Raw genomic sequence first — 19772 nt, forward strand, 5'->3', positions numbered from 1 at the left:
ATTCAATATCTATTTCTTAACTTTTTTGCTTATAGAACATAGAACATAGAACATAGAAGGATACAGCGCAGTACAGGCCCTTCGGCCCTCGATGTTGCGCCGACCGAATCCTACCTAACCTATACTAGCCCAATAACTTCCAAATGCCTATCCAATGCCCGCTTAAATGACCATAAAGAAGGAGAGTTCACCACTGATACGGGCAGGGCATTCCATGAACTCACAACCCGCTGTGTGAAGAATCTACCCCTAACATCTGTCCTATACCTACCACCCCTTAATTTAAAGCTATGTCCCCTAGTAACACCTGACTCCATTAGCGGTAAAAGGTTCTTAGTATCTACCCTATCTAAACCCCTAATCATCTTATACACTTCTATCAGATCTCCCCTAAACCTTCTCTTCTCCAATGAGAACAGCCCCAAGTGCCTCAGCCTTTCCTCATAAGATTTTCCTACCATTCCAGGCAACATCCTGGTAAACCTCCTCTGCACTCGTTCTAAAGCTTCCACATCCTTCCTATAGTATGGCGACCAAAACTGCACACAATACTCCAGATGAGGCCTCACCAGAGTCTTATACAACTGCAACATGACCTCAGGACTCCGGAACTCAATTCCTCTGCCAATAAAGCCCAGTACACCATATGCCTTCCTCACAGCACTATTTACCTGGGTGGCAACTTTCAGAGATCTGTGTACATGGACACCAAGATCCCTCTGCTCATCCACACTACCAAGTAGCCTACCATTAGCCCAGTAATCCATCATCTTGTTATTCCTACCAAAGTGAACGACTTCGCACTTAGCTACATTGAATTCCATTTGCCACATTTCCGCCCAGCTCTGCAACTTATCTATATCCCGCTGTAACCTACCACTTCCTTCCTCACTATCCACAACTCCACCGACTTTTGTGTCATCCGCAAACTTGCTTACCCAGCTTTCAAGTCCTTCCTCTAGATCATTTATAAAGATAACAAAAAGCAATGGTCCCAAAACAGATCCTTGTGGTACACCGGATCTGTTCTATGTAAGGGGAGGGAATTTAAGAAGGGGTAGTACTTAAGTTAGCACTGCATATTTGTGAACTGGCATTGGCCGAAAACAATTTGTTCATAATAAACAGTTACTTTAACTGCAGAAAAATAGTGTTTTTTTCAAAGCTAATTTCATCAGTCAGGCAAAGTTGGGACTTTGACTAAAGCTTTTCACATTAGTGACAACTCTGGGAATAGTGTGGTTCCATTTCTGGTGCATTACACCAGTGAATCATAACAGTACACCGTTCAATACAGTGGTTAAGGCAAGATTGAAGAGAAATAATTGATCAATGCAATGAATCATGGGTTAAGTATATGAATGGGTAGAGAACAAGATAATATAGATTATCTACAAAGAAGTTGTAAAAGTCAAAACAAGACCTGTGTGTAAACTGGCTGCCCTACTCCAACGACACATTTGCATCCAAAAACTTACATGCAAACCTGCACTTGCATTGCTTTACTCAGCTAACCTGTACTCTCTCACCCATCAACAAGTGAACAGTATTGCCAGATTCTCGTTCCCATTTGTCTCAGATCTGGGTACTCAGAAACAATCTTTCAGCTGTAACAGGAAACCTCATCAAACCCTGCAATTTTCCCACAACTATCTGTACTCCATGAAACCACTGCAAGCCTTGTGCTATTAACAGCCACACAACTATCACGAAAAAAGCAAGCTACAAAAGAGCAAGTTGGTTAGTTTTGTATACCTTGTTGCAGGAAGTGTGCTGACCCTGGTAAAGAACACTGATGGCTCAACATCTACATGAAGCCCCAAAGAAAGATTCCTGTAATATCCATCAACATGGCCTGGTCCACCAGAATACTTGAAGTTCAGAACGGCTTCCAATGTCTGAAAAACAAAATGTTTGAGAATGTTAACAATATCGGTTCATTTCAATAATCTAAATTTTGTTTATTTTTTCCTCAATAGCTGTTTGCTTATGTAAGAAAAAGCAATATGCTTAAGTCTTTAGGACACAAAGTCATTAGTTGAAGAAAACCCACCAGCCAAAAAAAAAAAGTTATTTTGCAGCTTATACTCATTAAGTTGATGGGACCAACCACCTCCTTGATCTCATTACAGGCTGGATTCAAATATGGATAATGAAATGAACGTGAGGGGAGGAGAGAGCAACTATCCCCAATATTAATGTCATGTATTTGGTCATGGACGTAATATCTTCATACCAAAATGAATTACTTCATATTTCTCTGCCTCACATTTTATCCACTTAGTGTCTGCACATTTCACCAGTCTATTTTGTCTTGCAGTTTATTGTCGGCCTCAAAGATCACAATACAATCACATATGTCATTTGCAAAGTTTAGTCATGTGCTCTACATACCCAAGTATAGATCATTCACATACGTCAAGCATAGCAGTTGCCTAAACTCCACACCTGAAAACCTGACTGTATTCTTTCCTTCAGTATAAAAATCAACTAACCACCACTTATCTTTGTTTCCTATACTTCAGTAAACATCATAGCCATTCTGTTATTGTTCCTTTTATTGCACATTTGCCAACAAACTTGATTTTGCCACTTGAAACGTCTTTTGTATTCCAGATGCACCACAAACTACTACACTAATATCAATTCGGTTAACTCATCAAAAACTTAAAGAACTATTGATAAAAATACAATTCACAGAAGAGGGAGTGGATGTCTTTGGATGTCATGCCAGTCAAGTGGACTGCTCTGTCCTGGTGATGACTGAAGCTTCTTGATTGTTTTTGGAGCAACACCCATCCAGGGAAGTACTCCATCACACTCCTGACTTGTGCCTTGCAAATGGTGATTCTAGAGAATCTGGGGAGTCAGAAGGTGAGTTACTACTCACCTTAGTATTCCCAGCTGATAAATCTGGAATACAATTAAAAGCTAAAGCATATTAAATGCAAAGCTTCATTAAGAAATGTACAATTGTCAAAGAGATTCTCAAGAGACTAATTAACATATAATATTTTTCTGGATAGTACTGCAGAAGCATAATTTTAAAAACTGCTGAATGAAAAGATTTGGCAGTTGCAGATGAGATGCCCACAGCTTTTTACATGGAAGAATGGAGGAGGGTGGGTTAACAGCTTTTCCTACCAGAATCTATCCAATAATTTTGAAAATCTTAAAACAAACCTTCTCTCTTTAATATCAATGTTTCATAAATTACTGGAATAATTATTTTCATTTGTGCAGCTACATATATATTATACACACACTCAGCCATTCTCTATTCTGGATCTATGAAAGAAACCCATATATATCAAATAAATGCAGCAAATACTTCTCGCTAGCAGTTACCATGGCAATCAAAATTGTATCTAGTTTCAGGATTATCTGGTGCAAGTGAAGAAAATCAAGTTGCTATTTAAAGACTAGAAGGGAAGAGGAAAGAAGTAACTGATGGAAAAATAAACAGCAGCCCAGATCCAATTAAGAGTTCATGACTGTTTATTTCTGATCCTGCATAATGGCAAACAGGTTCCTTCATATTCTTGAACTTCCAGTTTTTCTTTTACAACCAGCACCTCTAGCAATTACCTACACAAGTTGAGGATATAGATCTGGATGACAGTATCTTCTCCTCCCCCCACCAAATTTATAATGCTCGAATGTATAGTTTCCTTTCATTGGATTTTTCTGTTCGCAAAAAAGTAATGTCTTTCTGAACAGTACAAAGACTTGAGAGACCCAAAGTTTTATTGTCCAGCTTTCATGCTCTCTGTAAGCACTTAGAATAGAGTGATGGTGCAGAAAAGTGTTTCTGAGAAAGGAAGGATATATAGCGAATAAAACCAAGGAGAAGTTACTTAAAGCAGAGTACATTGAAGTTCATGTGCATAACAACTCTGAAGAAGCTATCTACAATCCCCATCTAAAAGTTAAATTCACAAATGACCTAAAATTAGGGACTCTGGTGAAAGTATTAAGTGAGTTGCGTTTTGGGGACTGCACCAGGAGGGTACCACACTGAAGCTTTTCCATTAAACAATTTTAGAATCTGCAATTAAAGTGGTAACTTTGAACCTGATTGTAGCTTCAGTTCAAACACAAACAAAGAGTTGAATTCCAAAGGTGAGGTGTGTGTGTGTGTGTGTGTGTGTGTGTGTGTGTGTGTGTGTGTGTGAGAGAGAGAGTCCTTGTCATCAAGGCTGCATTTAGCAGTGTGTAGCATTAAGGAGCCCTAGCAAACCTAGGGTCAATGAGAATCAGGGTAGAAAAAAATCTTTGATGCCCTGAGTCAAACTTGCCACAAAGGATAAAGAGAGATTGCTGGAGGTCAGTGTTCTCAGCTCCAGAACAACTGTGTAGGAATTCTCAGGACAAGTCCAACCATCTTCAGCTGCACCATCAATAATCTTCCCTCAATCATAAGGTCAGAAGTGAGGATGCTTGCTGATGATTGCACCATGTTCAGTATATTCATGACTCCTTAGATTCTGAAACAGTCTATGCCAAATGAAGAAATTCCTGGACAATTAACAGGGTTGGCTGACAAGAACAAGTAACATTTGTGACACAAATCTCCAACAAGAGAGAATCTAATCATAATATTGAATCCAGTCACTGTCAAAGATATGATCAACATCCCGAGGGTACTAGTGACTACAAAGAAAACAGGACTAGCCATTATAAATACTGTGGCTTCAAGGGCATGTCAGTGACTTAGAATCTTGCAGCAAGTAACTCACTTTCTTGCTCCCCAAAGTCTGTCCACCATCTACAAGGCACAAGTTAGAAATCTGATGGAATGTTCTCCACTTGCCCAGATGAGTACAGCTCCAAAAGTCAAGAAGCCTGGCACCATTCAGGACAAAGCAGCCCACCCATAGACATTCACCCCCCCACCATCATTGACAGTCAGTAGCAGCAGAGTGCACCATCTACAAGATATAATGCACAAATTCACCAAGGCTCCTTTAACAGAACCTATCTAGTCTATTACCACAATCTAGGAGGAGGAGGGTGGCAGATAGATGGGAACACTACAATCTACAAGCACTTCGAATTATAACATCATTCCTTCACTGTTGCTGGGTCAAAATCCTAGAACTCACTCCTTTAACAGGATTGTGGGGCTAGGTATAGCAAAGATGTTCATGGCAGCAGCTCATCACCACCTTACTGCAATAGGCACTGGCCCTCTCAATACCGCCCACATCCCATGAAAGATTTTTTTAAAATTAAGTCAGCAATAATTTGTTTAGTGATACTCCATTTGGGTTCCGACCATACTACGCAGCTCCTGAACTCATTATAATCTTGGTTTAGACATGGAAATGGTGGCTGAACTCCAAAGATGAAGTGAGTGACCTCAAAGACATATTTCACCACTGGGCAACAAAGTGGTCAAGGAAAATTAGAGTAAGTGGAAACCAGGTGAACACTCTCTGCAGGTTCAAACTGTATCCAGCACAAAGAAAAATGGCTGTGGTTATCAAATGTCTGGCATTTCAGCTCCAGGACAGCACTGCAAGAGTTCCTCAGGCTAGATATTCTGTAATCAATTTGTTCAGAAATGTATTACACACTTCTGGAGTATGTAGAACTGCAACCTGGATCTTCTAAATCGGATGTAGGGAAACTACCACTGTGCTGCATGAGCCTAGTTCCTCAGGATAGTTTCAGAGGCCCAACTATCTTCAGTTCATCCATCAATGATCTGCCTTCCATCACAATGATAAAAATGGGCTGTTCACTGATGATCACACAATGTGCAAAACTATTCATGAATCCTCAGATACTGAAACAGTCTGTAACCCAGCCACACCCAAACACGTCCATGTTTGGCTGACAAGTGCCAAATTATATTCATGCCATAGCAGACATGATCTTCAACAAGAGAGAAACTGAACTTTGACTTCACATTTCTGACTTTACCATCACTGAACCCCATGATATCAACATCTTGCAGGTTACCATTGACCAGAAAGTGAAATGTACTCACCAGATAAACACTGGCTTCAAGCATAGGTCAGTGAGTAAAGTCCTACAGCAACTAACTCATTTCATGACTCCCCAAAGTCTGTTTACCACTACACAACACAAGTCAGAAGTGCATTGGAATACACCATGTTTAGTTGGAAGACTGCAGCTTCAATAACACACAAGCTTGATACCATCTAGTACAAAATTGATTGGCGCCACATCCACAAACTTGTACACGCTCCATCACTTGCATACAGTAGCAGCAATACATACAATGCACTGCAGCAATTCACCAAGGTTTCTTGAACAGACCCTTTCCAACCCAAGACCACTACCATCTCAAAGGACAAGGGCAATAGATACATGGAACACCACGAGTTGCAAGTTTCCCTCTAAGCCACTCACCATCCTGACTTGGAATTATATCATCTTTCCTTCACTGTTGCTTGATCAAAATCCTGGAACTTCCTCCTTAACAGTGCTGTAGATGTACTTGAACCACTGCAGTGCATTTGGCACAAGTAGACAGCTCACCACCACCTTCACAAGGTTAACTAGGGATGGGCAATGGGCACTGGCCCAGCTAGTGAAGTTCATATCCCCGTATGAAGTTTTAAAGGTGTCATGGCTTAAAAATACAAAAGAGAAATACCAAAAGAAATTTTCTTCTAAATCTTGTATAGTTTTAAAAATGGACAACATAAGATTGGGGCAAGCCTGCAAGATGGTTAGGTCAAGTGATCAAATTTCCAGATGCTTCTCAACTCGTTGTGTTCTTTACACATTCTACCTAAGGCTGACACAAAGAAGTGAAATAGAGGTGCTCTCTTTCAGTCAGGTCTGAACAAAGAGGAATGTTAAGATACATATGCTGAAATGGATATTAACGTTTGCAGCTGCCTGATCAAATCGCATTGGAAATTGTACAAGACTCCACTCGCAGCATAATGACCTTTCAATTAACTTTACAGTACTAGAAGTCAACGTTCTTAACTCATGACGACAGAGTTGACTGAATTGTTTAAACATATACTTCTGGAATTCTAATTCGAGGATTCTAAGCTGATGTGGCAGTCTGTAAAAGACATTCAATTTCTGGTCTCCAAATTATTGACTGGAAAGGTTCCTACATTTCTACCTGCAAGAAGGAAAACCTACGCTGCCACCCTCAACTAAATCAATTACTGAACATAAACTGTTTTTTATTCCCTCTGGATTTAGCACATTATAATCAACCTCCTTCTTGTCTGTCCTCCCTAAATTCCTTAAAATCTTCCTTAATTTTGTTTGTGTACGGATTAGTAAAGCAAGTTCCTCTCCGAATACTCTTATGTTTGACTTCATTTTAAAAGATTTGTATACTAGATCCAAAAAATGTTATTTTCTAAACGTAAATCAAACCAATTTTCACTTCTCAATGTCAAAACAGACACATTCTGAAAATTGTGCCTCCTAACAAATATAAATGTGGTTAGCACAGCTGACAAAAAACTGCCAAGATAGATACAATGTTAATAAAAAAAGAGTCTTGGAAAAATTTATTAATTGCAAGGATTGGTCTCCACAAGTCAAATGTTTTCCTTTTGGATGTCCAGACTTTATCTCAGGATCTGAGTTTAAAAGACATCTGTACAGTATTTAATGACATATGTCACCAACTTCAAATGGCCTCACCAAAATGATTTCACATAAATGGTGTAAACCAAGGAATCTTACAATAATTTGTTTCAACAGAAGTGCTCATACTGAGTTGGTAATTTGTGGAGACAAATAGTCACTGGTCTCAAGATGTTCAATCTGTTTTCTCTACAGATGCTCTATAGATGTCATGGACTGCATGTTTACCAAGGTGGTCACGCTGCAGGTGAAGACTGAACAGACAGAAATGGCATGGCTGACCATCAGGCAGAATAGAGCAGAGGTAATGCAAGACTCTGCTGTGTTCATCCTTCATTCTAACCATTTTCAACGACTGCAGAAAACAGTGGAAGCCAACTTCATGACACAATAGGTGGTCTACTGCACAAGAGGGAAGGAAAGGAACATGAGTGGTAAGGGGAATAGATAGGCATTTTTGTAGGTGCAAAATAGGGTCCAGGATAGTATGTTACCTCCCTGGTAACAGGATCAGAGGTATCATTGAACTGCGACACAGCATTCAGAAGGGAGAGGGGAAAACAGAAATCATAGTATATGCTGGTACCAATATAGTAGGTGGAACAAAAGGATGAATTCCTGAAAACAGAATTTAGGAAGCCAAGACGTAGATGAACGAACATGACTCCAAAGGTAGACCATTTAATAACAGAAGTTCAACCGTGATATAAAAACTGCAAAATACGATTCCCCTCTGAAATCAATGTAACAGACAGAGCAGTGAAATGGCCAGTAACAATGGAAATTAAATTTAATGAAAAGAATCAAAGTGATACATTTTGTTATGAACAATGAAGAGACCCAATGGAAATAGCAAATTTGTTTTAAGACTAGCAGGAATGCAGCAACCTATGCTTTAAACATGCAGCCTTTACAAATAGCAAGACAAGCCCAAAAGCCCATTCAGTACTTAACCTATGAATTGTTGTAGCCAGTGCAAAGCTAAGTTAAATCTGAATAAAATATTGGTTCGATGTCACTTTTGTAAAAGCAATTAACTGTTGGCAACAAATTGCTCACAGAACTCAAATGCACGACAAAATATTAAAGAATAATTTCAGGCACTACGTTTTTAGCAGATACCAATGCCTCAAAGTGTGAAGAGAATCAGGAGACAAAATAAATGTTAATTTAAATGACTGGAGAATGACGGGGCCATTCTCCCCCAAGTAGTAAAAAGGAAACTTGCAACCTGTATTGCAATTGCCACAATTTAAATTTGTAATGGGCAGATTTGCTCTGTTCAGGCCTTTCCAAGAATTTCTCTGGTCACGTGGAAGCAGGCACAAATGTCTGTTCTAGTCTGACATAATGAGGAGATCTCTACCATGAGGCACACACCACGTTGGCAAGCATTTTAAGTGGCACTGCAATTGGATCCTCATATTAAACATACTGCAGCATTGTAGACTTGAAACAGAATGTCAGAAATTGTGGGTGTCCAAAGTTGAAATGAGAAACACAGCTGCAGAGCCGAGAGATTACAAAATTCTTGGAAAAGAATAATCAGTGGAAACAAGTGCAAACTACTGTGAATGCTGGAACTCTGAAACAAAGAATGCTCGAGGTATTTAGCAGGTTTGGCAGCATCTGTGTAGAAAGAAACAGAATCAATGTTTCAAGTCTGGTAGGTCTCTTCTTCATTGCTTGAGAGAAAGTGGCTGTAGTTTTTCCCTGACCATATCCTGCTCAAGCAACTGGGGATATGAAGCATGACTGGAAATTCTATCATGAACAATCAGTTATACAACAGCAATAGATGTATTGAGCCGATCAGAACAAGTACAAGGCACTAAGAACTTTTACGTAAGGAGAAGACTAGTTCAAAATATAATACACCCAGAATCTCTGGGGAAAAAAAAGGAAAAAAATTACTTGAGCAATTTAGATTTCAAGACATGGTTTGAACTCCCAAGTGAATGTTATGCAAGAAAATTCAATATTTATTCAATACTAGGGAACAAGGTGAAAAGGAGTAATTTGATCATTGCACAAAATCATTAACTCAGCTCTTGGAAACCTGTGAATTTACATTATTATAATCAAGCTAATTAAAGGAAGGAATAAGGTATCTCAAAATGAAAGTACACCTCAGAGAAGAAAATATTCACTCTGCAGAGCAACTACCCTGTGCAGAAGTGACAAAGTTGTGAATTGATGTTAAAGCATATTCCCAGCAGAACAGGCCAGGACATTCATTATGCCGACAGATTTTCCAAGCACATCAGCAAAACAATCTCAGGCAAAGGTCAGGACAAAAATACTGCAGAAGACATCATGTAAAACCAAAGAATGCATGTCCAACGTTAAAAAAAAGGTGTTACAAATACAAGCAGGTACAGACGGCTACTGAAGAGACAGCAACTGAAAATTCTGAGGAATTACATACAACAGGCTATTTCAGTCAATTAGCGAAACACAGCTGGCAACTATTTCAATAAGAACTGAAGAACAACATCAGTATCAAATATCATAGAGAGACATTGGTGTATTATGTAACATTATGACCTTAAGACTGTAGCAAGTGGCTCAACATCACAATCTAAAGATGAAATCCTCAAAGTAAGCTGAAGACTATTTGATACTAGAAAAGGACTCTGGAAGAATATTGCAGCCAAACAGCATGAGGTGGTGTTTCAGGTATAACCCTTCTTCAGGAATGGAGGTAGGGGTAGGGGGAAGCAGGAGACAAAGAGAGATAAAGGATGTTTGGACAGGAAAAGAAGTGGAATAGTGACATAGTGATACGTGAACATAGGTAGTGGGTTCAATCTGGTTGGTCGATGGGAGGAACAAATCCAGTTGGTAACTGGAAGAAAGGGTCGGTAGGTGGAATTGAAGGGAGGCAGGGCCGAAAGGGAGTCAGGGAATCGTGGGGGGGGGAGGAGGAGGAGGAGGATTTGAAATTATAGAACTTGGTGTTGAGTCGTCTGGGCTGTGGGTTGCATAGACAGAAGATAAGATGCTGTTCATTGTGGCATTGAAGGAGGCCAAGGACAGACATGTCAGAGAAGGAATGGGAAGGGAATTGAAATGGGCAGTGACATGGGGTGGGGGTGGGGGCTGTCCCTTAGTAGCCTGGCTCCGAAGCAAAATGTTCCCTTAGTTTATGTAGAGAAGCATTGAAAGCATCAGATGAAATAGACTGGGGTGGAGGTAGTGCAGGTGAACCTTTTTCCACTCTGAAGCATCCCAGATAGCCACTTATTTTTAACCATTTCAAAACCACACCCCTCCCACCCTGTCATCCTGACAGCCCTCCACCACACCTCCTCCATTCCCCATTCCACTGCTCTAAATCTAGCCCCCCCACCCCAAAAATAATAAAGACAGTTCCCCTTGTCCTCATTTTCCACCCCACTAGCCTCCACAAAAATGTCTCATCCTCAAACACACCAACTCCAATCAGACCCAACCCCCAGAACATCATTCCATCTCTGCCTTCCACAAACGTTCCCTTTACGCCTTCTTGGTTTGTGCCACACTCCCCACCAAATCCCACCCCCCCCGGTACCTTCTCCTCCAACCATAAAAGATGCAAAATCTGCTGGCACACCACCTCCCTCACCTCCAACCAGGGCCCCAAACAGTCCTTCCAGACGAGACAGAGGTTCACCTGAATCTCCTCCACCTTACTTTACTGCATCCAGTGCTCCCAATGTGGTCTTCTCTACATCAGTAAGATCAAACATAACTTAAGGGAATGTTTTGCCAAATATCTCAGCCAGGCCCCCTGTGGGTCAGCCTGAATTCCCGGTCACCACCCATTTCAATCCCCCTTCCCACTCCCTCTCCAGCATGACCATCCTTGGTCTCCTCCATTATCAGTGAATTTGACCTTTCAGCAGCCTACAGCCCAGAGGGCTCAACATTGAGTTCTCCAATTTCAAATAACCTACCTTCCCATCCCCTGACTCCCTTTCCAGCACCGTCTCCTCCCTTCCACTCCACTTAGTGACTTTTCCTTCCATCTACCAACCGGATTCATTCCTTCCCTTGACCAGCCAGATCATACCGACCACCTATGTTCACCTATCAATACCTCACCATTCCACCCTTTTCCCCACCCAAACAGCCCCTTCTCTCATTTTATCCGCAGTTCCCCTTATCCCCATCTTTATTCGTGAAAAGTTATACCTGAAACATTGACTTCTCTACCTCCTGGTGCTGCCTGGCTTGCAGCCTCCTGCTTGTCTACATCAGATTCCACCATCTGCAGTTTTTTTTGTCTCAAGACTACATGTGCTGAGAGGACAGATAACTCTGTGAACCCATTGCAATCACAAAAATGAGGATCTAGAGTTGCAGACTGTAGACAGGAAATAAATGCTGTTCACCAGGAGCAAAATTGAAGTTTAGATTGGTAACACATGTCCTAGCACACTAAACCATTGACTGTCAAACTTATTGTAGATGTGTTCACAGACCTAACATGTCCTCCAGGAAAATACTATCTCAACATAGATAAAAATACAAGAACAATCCATCATCTGCTGAGCAAAGTTCCAACTGTCCTCAAGACTATCCTGAAAGACGAGATGGAAAAGCTGGAAAAGAAGGGACTAGTAAAGTGACAACACTTATAGAATCTATTAGCAGCATGCAAATCAATCTGGGAAATTTAAGAATATGTTGTGACCCAAAGAACGCAATTAAAGCCCTCTCAAGACATCTTAACTGTTGAAGGAATTTTGCCACAACTGAAACACAAAAAGCTTCAGAACCCTAGATGTGAGAGAGAGTTATAGGCATGTGAAGCTAGATGAAAGAAGCAGTTAACTTAAAACATTCTAGCTACGATTCAGGGGACACATGGTTACACGTGCTGCTTTGCACTTGCAATGCTCCAGAACAATATCACCACAGGAAACATGAGATAGCAAACTTCTTGGAGTTGAAGCTATAATGGATGACCTATTAGTTGAAGGATTCAGAGACAATAGATGAAATCATTGATGACCACAATCAAAATCTAATTTAACTGCGAGAAAGAACTTGCCAGATGAACCTGAAATTGAGCAAGGAAATATTACAATTAAAAGATTGTAATTATTAAAGGAAGAGAGGTCAAGTACCATGTATTGACAACAAAATACCTTTGCCCAAGTTTTGTAAAGACGAGATATAGCAACAATGCAGCAAAAAAGATGTAAAAGCAGTGCAATAATTTTATGGATTCATTAATTATTTGGCACAATTTGTCAATAGACTGTGAACCATAATGCTAACTCAAAGCCAAAGATGTGCGATGGTATTTGTGCACTGAATAAGCAGCATTCCAAAGCTTATGTAGTGACACAGAGAGCTAGGACTTTGAACAATTCTTATGCAGCAAAGTTAACCAGTTACATTTGATTCTAAGCCCAAATAGAAAATCTTTATGCCCCAATTGTGAAAAAGAACAGACAAATACAAAATCTAGGAGCAAAAATAGGCAATTCAGCCTTCAAGCCTGCTGTCATTTAACGTGATCGTGGCTGACCCATTCTCAACCTCAATTCCACTTGCCTGCCTGCTTTCCATAACTCTTTAACCATTACCATTTAAAAATCTATCCAACTACTCCGCAAACTTATTCAGTGCCCTGGAGTAGTGAATTCCACAGATTCATGATCCTTTGAGAGTAATTTCACCTCATCCCTGCTTTAAATCTCCCAGTCCATTGCTTAAAACTAAACTCCTATTCTGTATTTCCCTACAAGGGAAAACATTTCTCTATATCTGCTTTGTCTACCCCTTTTAGCATCTTGTATAGTTCGACTAGATCTTGTCTCAACTACAGAGACCATAGGTCTAAACTGCTCAATCTCTTTTCATAATGATGCCCTTCATTTCTGGAATTAATTTCTGGAAGCTCCTCTGAACTGTTTCAATGTAATCGCATCCTTCTGCAAGTTATGGGTCTAAAACTGTATGCAGTATTGCAGATGCAGTCTCTCCAATGCCTTGTACAATTGCAACATGACTTTGCTACTTTTATATACCATTCATATATAACATATGCTGTTACCTTGCTGGAGAAAGGGAGGATCCTGATGAAGGGCTTATGCCCAAAACGTCGATTCTTCTGCTCCTCAGATGCTGCCTGACTTGTTGTGCTTTTCCAGCAATACACTCTCAACTGTGATGTCACCTTGTGTATTAAGCTTTTGTGCAGCACCTTAGCACATGTCTCCCAGAAGTTCTGGTACACTGCATTATCTGTTTGTTACATCTTCAAATCTAGCAAATTTGTCAAACATGGTTTACATTTCATAAAACCATGCTGACTCTGATGGATTGTGCTCTGACTACTACTGTTACTACTTCCTTAATGGATTCCAACAATTTCACAACAAGTGTTAAACTAACTAGTCAACACCTTCCTACTGTCTGCCTCTTTCCCTTTTTGAAAAAGGAAATGATATTTTTTCCAATCCACTGGAATCTTTCCCAAATACAGGGAATTTTAGAATATTATAATTAGTGCAATCACCAACTCTACTACTACTTCCACTTAGACTTTAAGATTTAGGCCACTAGGCTCTGGGGATTTGCTGGTGTTTAATCTCAATACTTTGCTCACTACTTCTTACCTAGAGTTAGCAACTGCTTTAAGTTCCTGCTTCCCTATAAGCTCTGCATTATCTGTTATGGTTGGTATGATTCAGAGTCCTCCACTCTGAAAATTAAGACAAAATGCTCATGTGGTAACTCAGCCATTTTCTGTATTCCCATTATCAACTCTCCAGCCTTGTTTTCCGAGAGACCAACATTCTGTTTAGCTAATCCCTTTTTATACATTTACAGATGCTTTAGCTATCTATTTTTATATTTTGCACAAGCTTTCTTTCATAATTTGCTCTTTACATTTCTTTTTGAAACTCTTAGCTGACCTTACAACATATCCCACTTTTTCAGTCTGCCAATTACTTTTGCAATATGGTATGCTTTTGTTTTTGCCTTGATGCTATCTTTAAGTTTCCTGCTCAGCCATGGATGCTACCCCACTTTTAAAATTTTTCTTCTCTAGAATATATTTTTGTTGAGAGAAATTGAACATTTCCTTAAATGTCTGTCACTGTTCATTAACACTGTTCTTTGTTCCCAGTCCACTAGGTCAAATCTGTCCTCAAGCCTATGCAGTTTCCTTTGTTTAACACCAGAACGCTAATATAGACCATAAGCTTATAGTTTTCAAACCGAAGATGAAATTTCAGCATATCACTCGTCTGTTGGATCTTTTACTATGATATTAATTAATCCAACCTTATTACACAATACTACCTCCAAAACAGCATGCTCCCAGGTTGGTTTGCCAACATATTTCTCAAAAATAAATCACTAATGCACTCTATGAACTCTCAAGACTACAGTTGCCAACTTGAGTGATCAAGAAAATGGAGGATGCTATAATAGTGTGTGAAATCTCCCAGGTTAGACGTGAAACAATAGCTCATCATACACTGGAAGTTCTCCAGCCAGCAGAGACACTGATTATAAAGCCAAGTGTCACGCACAAATCAAACTATCCAAAAAGAAACTGCCAACTGTTGTAACAATTGAGATACAAGGTTGGATAGAGAACATCGTAAGCACACCTGTTGCTATAAAAGCATGTTGAGCATGTAGAAAGAGAGTCACAGAAATCTACAGCACAGAGAAAGGTTCCCAACCATTCTAATACCATTTTCCAGCACTTGCTCCATAGCTTTGTCTGCCTCAGCATCACAAGTAAGCATCTAAATACTTATGTGTTTTAAAGGTTTCTGCTTGTATCACACTTACAGGTAGCAAGTTCAAGATTCCCACCATCCTAGGAGGTGAAAAAAGTGCTAATCCCTTCTAAACACCCAACCTAGTTATTGATCGCTCCAACAAGGGAAAAAGCTTTTTGTATCTATGCCCCTCAATATTTCATACATTTGAGCTATGTTGTTCCCTTAGTGTTTTCTGTTCCAACAAAAACAACTCTAGTCCATCCAACCATTCTTCATAATTAAAACCCTCCAGTCAAGGCAATATCCTGGTAAAATCCCTTGCACCCTCTCCAATACTATCACATCCATTTATAGTGTGGATTCCAGAACTATACATGATCCTCCAACTGTGACCCAACCAACTTTTTTTATGCATGTTAATTTCACAACTCATTTGTTTTGGGAATTGAATTTTTACAAGAAAGATAAATGAGGTTAAGGGCTTGCTTTGAGAAAACATCCTCAAGATAATTACCATTCAAAAGATGGAGACATTGTACTGCTAAAGGAGTTGGAGCGACAAAGGGGTGACATTATAGAGGTTTGAAAAATCATGAGGGGAACGGATAGGGCAAATAGTCAAGGTCTTTTCCCTGGAGTGGGGGAATCCAGAACTAGAGGGTATCGGTTTAGAGGGCAAAGATTTAAAAGGGACCCAAGGGGCAATCTTTTCATGAAGAGGATGGCGCATGTATAGAGGGGGCTGCCAGAGGAAGTGGAGGAGGCTGGTACATTTACAACATTTAAAGGGTACTTGCATGGGTTTATGAAGGAAGGGTTTTGACAGATAATGGGCAAGTGCTGGCTATTGGGATTAGTTGAGGATATCTGGTCAGCATAGACGAGTTGGAACAAAGGGACTGTTTCCAAGCTGTACAGCTCTACGACTATTTCCAGCATAACTTTCCTTCTCTTAAATTCTATGTGACTTGGACAACACTGTCTATCTCATACACTGAAGGCAAGGATGCCCTGGAAGCATAGTACATTGGACAGACCAAGCAAACATTATGACAATGGACGAGTGGACACCAGAGAATAATTGCCAGACAGGGATGCTTCCTCTCAATTGGGAAACACTTCCGTGCTCAGGGACATTCAGCCTCGGATCTTCAGGTGACCAACCTGCAAGGTAGACTTCAGGATATGCAACAATGCACACTGGCTGAGCAAAGGCTGATAGCCACATTCGGTACCTATGAGGATGGTCTCAAGCGGGACTTTGGGTTCATGTCACATTACAGGTGACCACACTCAACTATACACTCACTCACACCCTTAAACATGCTCTCACACTCACTAACGCAGACCCTCTCTCATGCATACAAATACGTACATCCACACCCTCTGACAAGCTTGTACTCAGTCACACGCAAACACACACCCGCCACCCCACGTTCACGTGCGCACACATACACATACGTCTATGGAGTGAATGTACATTTACAGAATTTTATTTGCAAGTACATGCTATTTTTGCTCAAAAAGCACACAACCTGCAGGTAGTCAATGCAGGCAGTCAATCCATATAGCGTTTTATAAATTCCTATTTTGGAAATAGAACCAATCTGACTCAAGATTGGGAGACACACTCTAACCTCACACCTTTAATACATTTTTTTAAAATAAAGGTTATCTCAGTTAAGACAAAGTGACATTTCGAGAATGTGACCTAATAGTAGTTCTAAGATTTACATATTAATGAATCAAAACCTGCAACCCATTCTAAAAAATGAAAAACTTAACAGCAATCTGGGTTTGCTTAATATATTATTTTAATTGCATTATAACGTGATCTTTTGCTATAAATTGTGTCTTACGATCCTACTCCACTAGTTACCTGATGAAGGAGCAGCACTCTGATAACTAGTACTTCCAAATAAACCTGTTGGACTATAACCTGGTGTTGTGTGACTTTCAACTAAAGAATTGAGAGAACAGATGCTAACACACATCCATGCAAGCCAACAAGAATTCAATAAAGTCTGAAGACAATGAGAACTGTGCCTACTGGTCAAACAAGAGCAATGAACCCATGGACCATATCAGCCAGTGCAGTTCTTGTAATGAGCACCACGCTACGGAAGCTGCTGATAACACATGACAAACCGTGCTGAATTTAGGAATACATCTTTTCACACTCACAGGAATGGATTATCTTCTTACTGTAGAATTCTATTCTGAACACTGGGAGGTGGATCAGTTGACTTTAACAACTATTGCTGTGATTGTCAAATTACTGAAAAAAAAAATTCAGCCAGTTTGGCACACCTGAAATTGTTAAAAATTACACAACACCAGGTTATAGTCCAGTAGGTTTATTTGGAAGCACTAGCTTTCGAGGCGCTGCCTCTTCATGAGGTGGTTGTGGAACATGACCATACGACACAGAATTTATAGGCAAAGGATTACAGTGTCAAGGAGTTGTAATGATATATTAAACAACTTGATTTAAAACTCACACAATACCAGGTTATAGTTCTTAAACAAATTCAGATAAGTCTTTCACCTTTTAGAATTGAAAATGGTGGCTTATGTTCTTTAAGATGTAAATTCCAGAATTCCAGGTGGCGTCAGCTTATATAATAATGTGTCATCTCAGCTAAGACAATGCATTGAATGAGTGAAGCTAAAGTCTGTACCAATGTTGAGTCAATTCAATCCTGAAGTGGGGCTTAGAATCTTAAATGGATTTGTGCAGTTTTTGAGCAAAATAAACTGTAATTCTGCAAATATAAATTCAGCCCATAAATTTACCAGTATGTGCATGCACGACAGAGTGGGTGCATGTACATGTGTGCATGCACATGGGTGTGAGTGCATGTTAAAGTGCGCATGTGCAAGTGTAAGCTTGGTCAAGCATGTGTATGAACACGATGGGGTATAAGCCTGTGAGAAGGTGTATGATTGGGGTGAGTGCAGGGGGTGCATGTGCGTGCGTATGAGAGAGAATTTGGGTATGAAAGAGGGCCTGCATGATTGGAGTGTATGTAGGAGTGTGTCTGCACATGTGAGTGCATGCCTGTGTACATGAACCATTCCTGTGGTCATGTTCTACAACCACCTGATGAAGAGGCAGTGCCTCAAAAACTAGTGCTTCCAAATAAACCTGCTGGACTACAACAGCGTGTTGTGAGATTTTTAACTTCGTCCACCCCAGTCCAATGCTTGCACCTCCACATCATAACTGAAATCTTCAATCAGTGAAAATGACTGAATTCACAAGTGAAGAATTCATTTTTTTCATGAAAGATCAGGAAATTCAATACCATACATCATCTCCACACTGTCTCCAGCCAAAGTGAAAGACTAACTCTGCAAAAGGAATCATGAAGTTGAGCAAATCCTGCACAGAGGTATACAAGACAATCCTCGAGTAATGAATCACACTGATTGAAGGCATGGAAAGTCCAGTACAAAGCCTAATGTGCCACAGGAAACTAGTCTTCTAATGCTTTAAATAAAAGCTACTGAATCAGAAGTAATAACAAGTATGGCAGAGAAACAAAAATCAAGGTGAAATGGCAGTATTAAACCATTGCCAGAGTTGATTAGTGGAGAGCTAATCAACAATTTCATGCAAATCTAGCCCAAGTGGCAATTGAGAACTTATAAGAAGCATCAGTCACCTCAATTGAACACAGTTAAAGTGAATAACCAAATATGCCATTGCAACTGCAGGCACATATGCCCAATTGCAGAAGTTGTTTGTAGGAGGCTCACTAGGTTTATTCCAGAGATGAAGGGTTTGTTTTATGAAGATAGATTGAACAGTTTAGGCTATAATCTCTGGAGTTTAGAAGAATGCGAGGAGATTTAAGTGAAGGATAAAAGATGCTGAAGGGGATTTACAAAGTAAACGTAGAAAAGATGTCCCTCATGGTGAAATCCAGAATGCGAAGACACAATTTTAGGATAAGGGATAGCAGATTTAGAGGGGAGTAGAAATTACTTCCCTTTTGAGAGGAATTCACTATCCCAGAGACAGAAAAAGAGAGAGAGAGAGAGAGAGAGAGAAAGGAGAGAGAGAGAGAGAGAGAGAGAGAGAGAGAGAGAGAGAGAGAGAGAGAGAAAGAAGAGAGGGAGAGAGAGAGAGAGAGAGAGAGAGAGAAAGAAGAGAGGGAGAGAGAGAGAGAGAGAGAGAGAAAGAAGAGAGAGAGAGAGGGAGAGAGAGAGAGAGAGAGAGAGAGAGAAAGAAGAGAGGGAGAGAGAGAGAGAGAGAGAGAGAGAGAAAGAAGAGAGGGAGAGAGAGAGAGAGAGAGAGAGAGAGAAAGAAGAGAGGGAGAGAGAGAGAGAGAGAGAGAGAGAGAGAGAGAGGGAGAAAGAGAGAACACGAGAGAGAGGGGGGGGGAGAGAGAGAGAGAGAGAGAGAGAGAGAGAGAGAGAGAGAGAGAGAGAGAT

The 19772-nt window shown here is 40.2% G+C and overlaps 1 protein-coding gene across 3 annotated transcripts in view; it reads right to left on the minus strand.

The window, feature by feature from the left end:
• The window catches only part of trappc9 (trafficking protein particle complex subunit 9), a 607852-nt gene that overhangs the window by 373959 nt on the left and 214121 nt on the right, over positions 1 to 19772 (minus strand). For all 3 annotated transcript variants that reach the window (XM_060823567.1, XM_060823563.1, XM_060823570.1), the window contains one exon: positions 1756 to 1898. In XM_060823567.1, coding sequence (XP_060679550.1) covers positions 1756 to 1898 — 143 coding nt within the window. The remainder of the gene's footprint in view (positions 1 to 1755; positions 1899 to 19772) is intronic.

This window comes from Hemiscyllium ocellatum, chromosome 4 (assembly GCF_020745735.1).
Source record: "Hemiscyllium ocellatum isolate sHemOce1 chromosome 4, sHemOce1.pat.X.cur, whole genome shotgun sequence".
NCBI lineage: Eukaryota > Metazoa > Chordata > Chondrichthyes > Orectolobiformes > Hemiscylliidae > Hemiscyllium > Hemiscyllium ocellatum.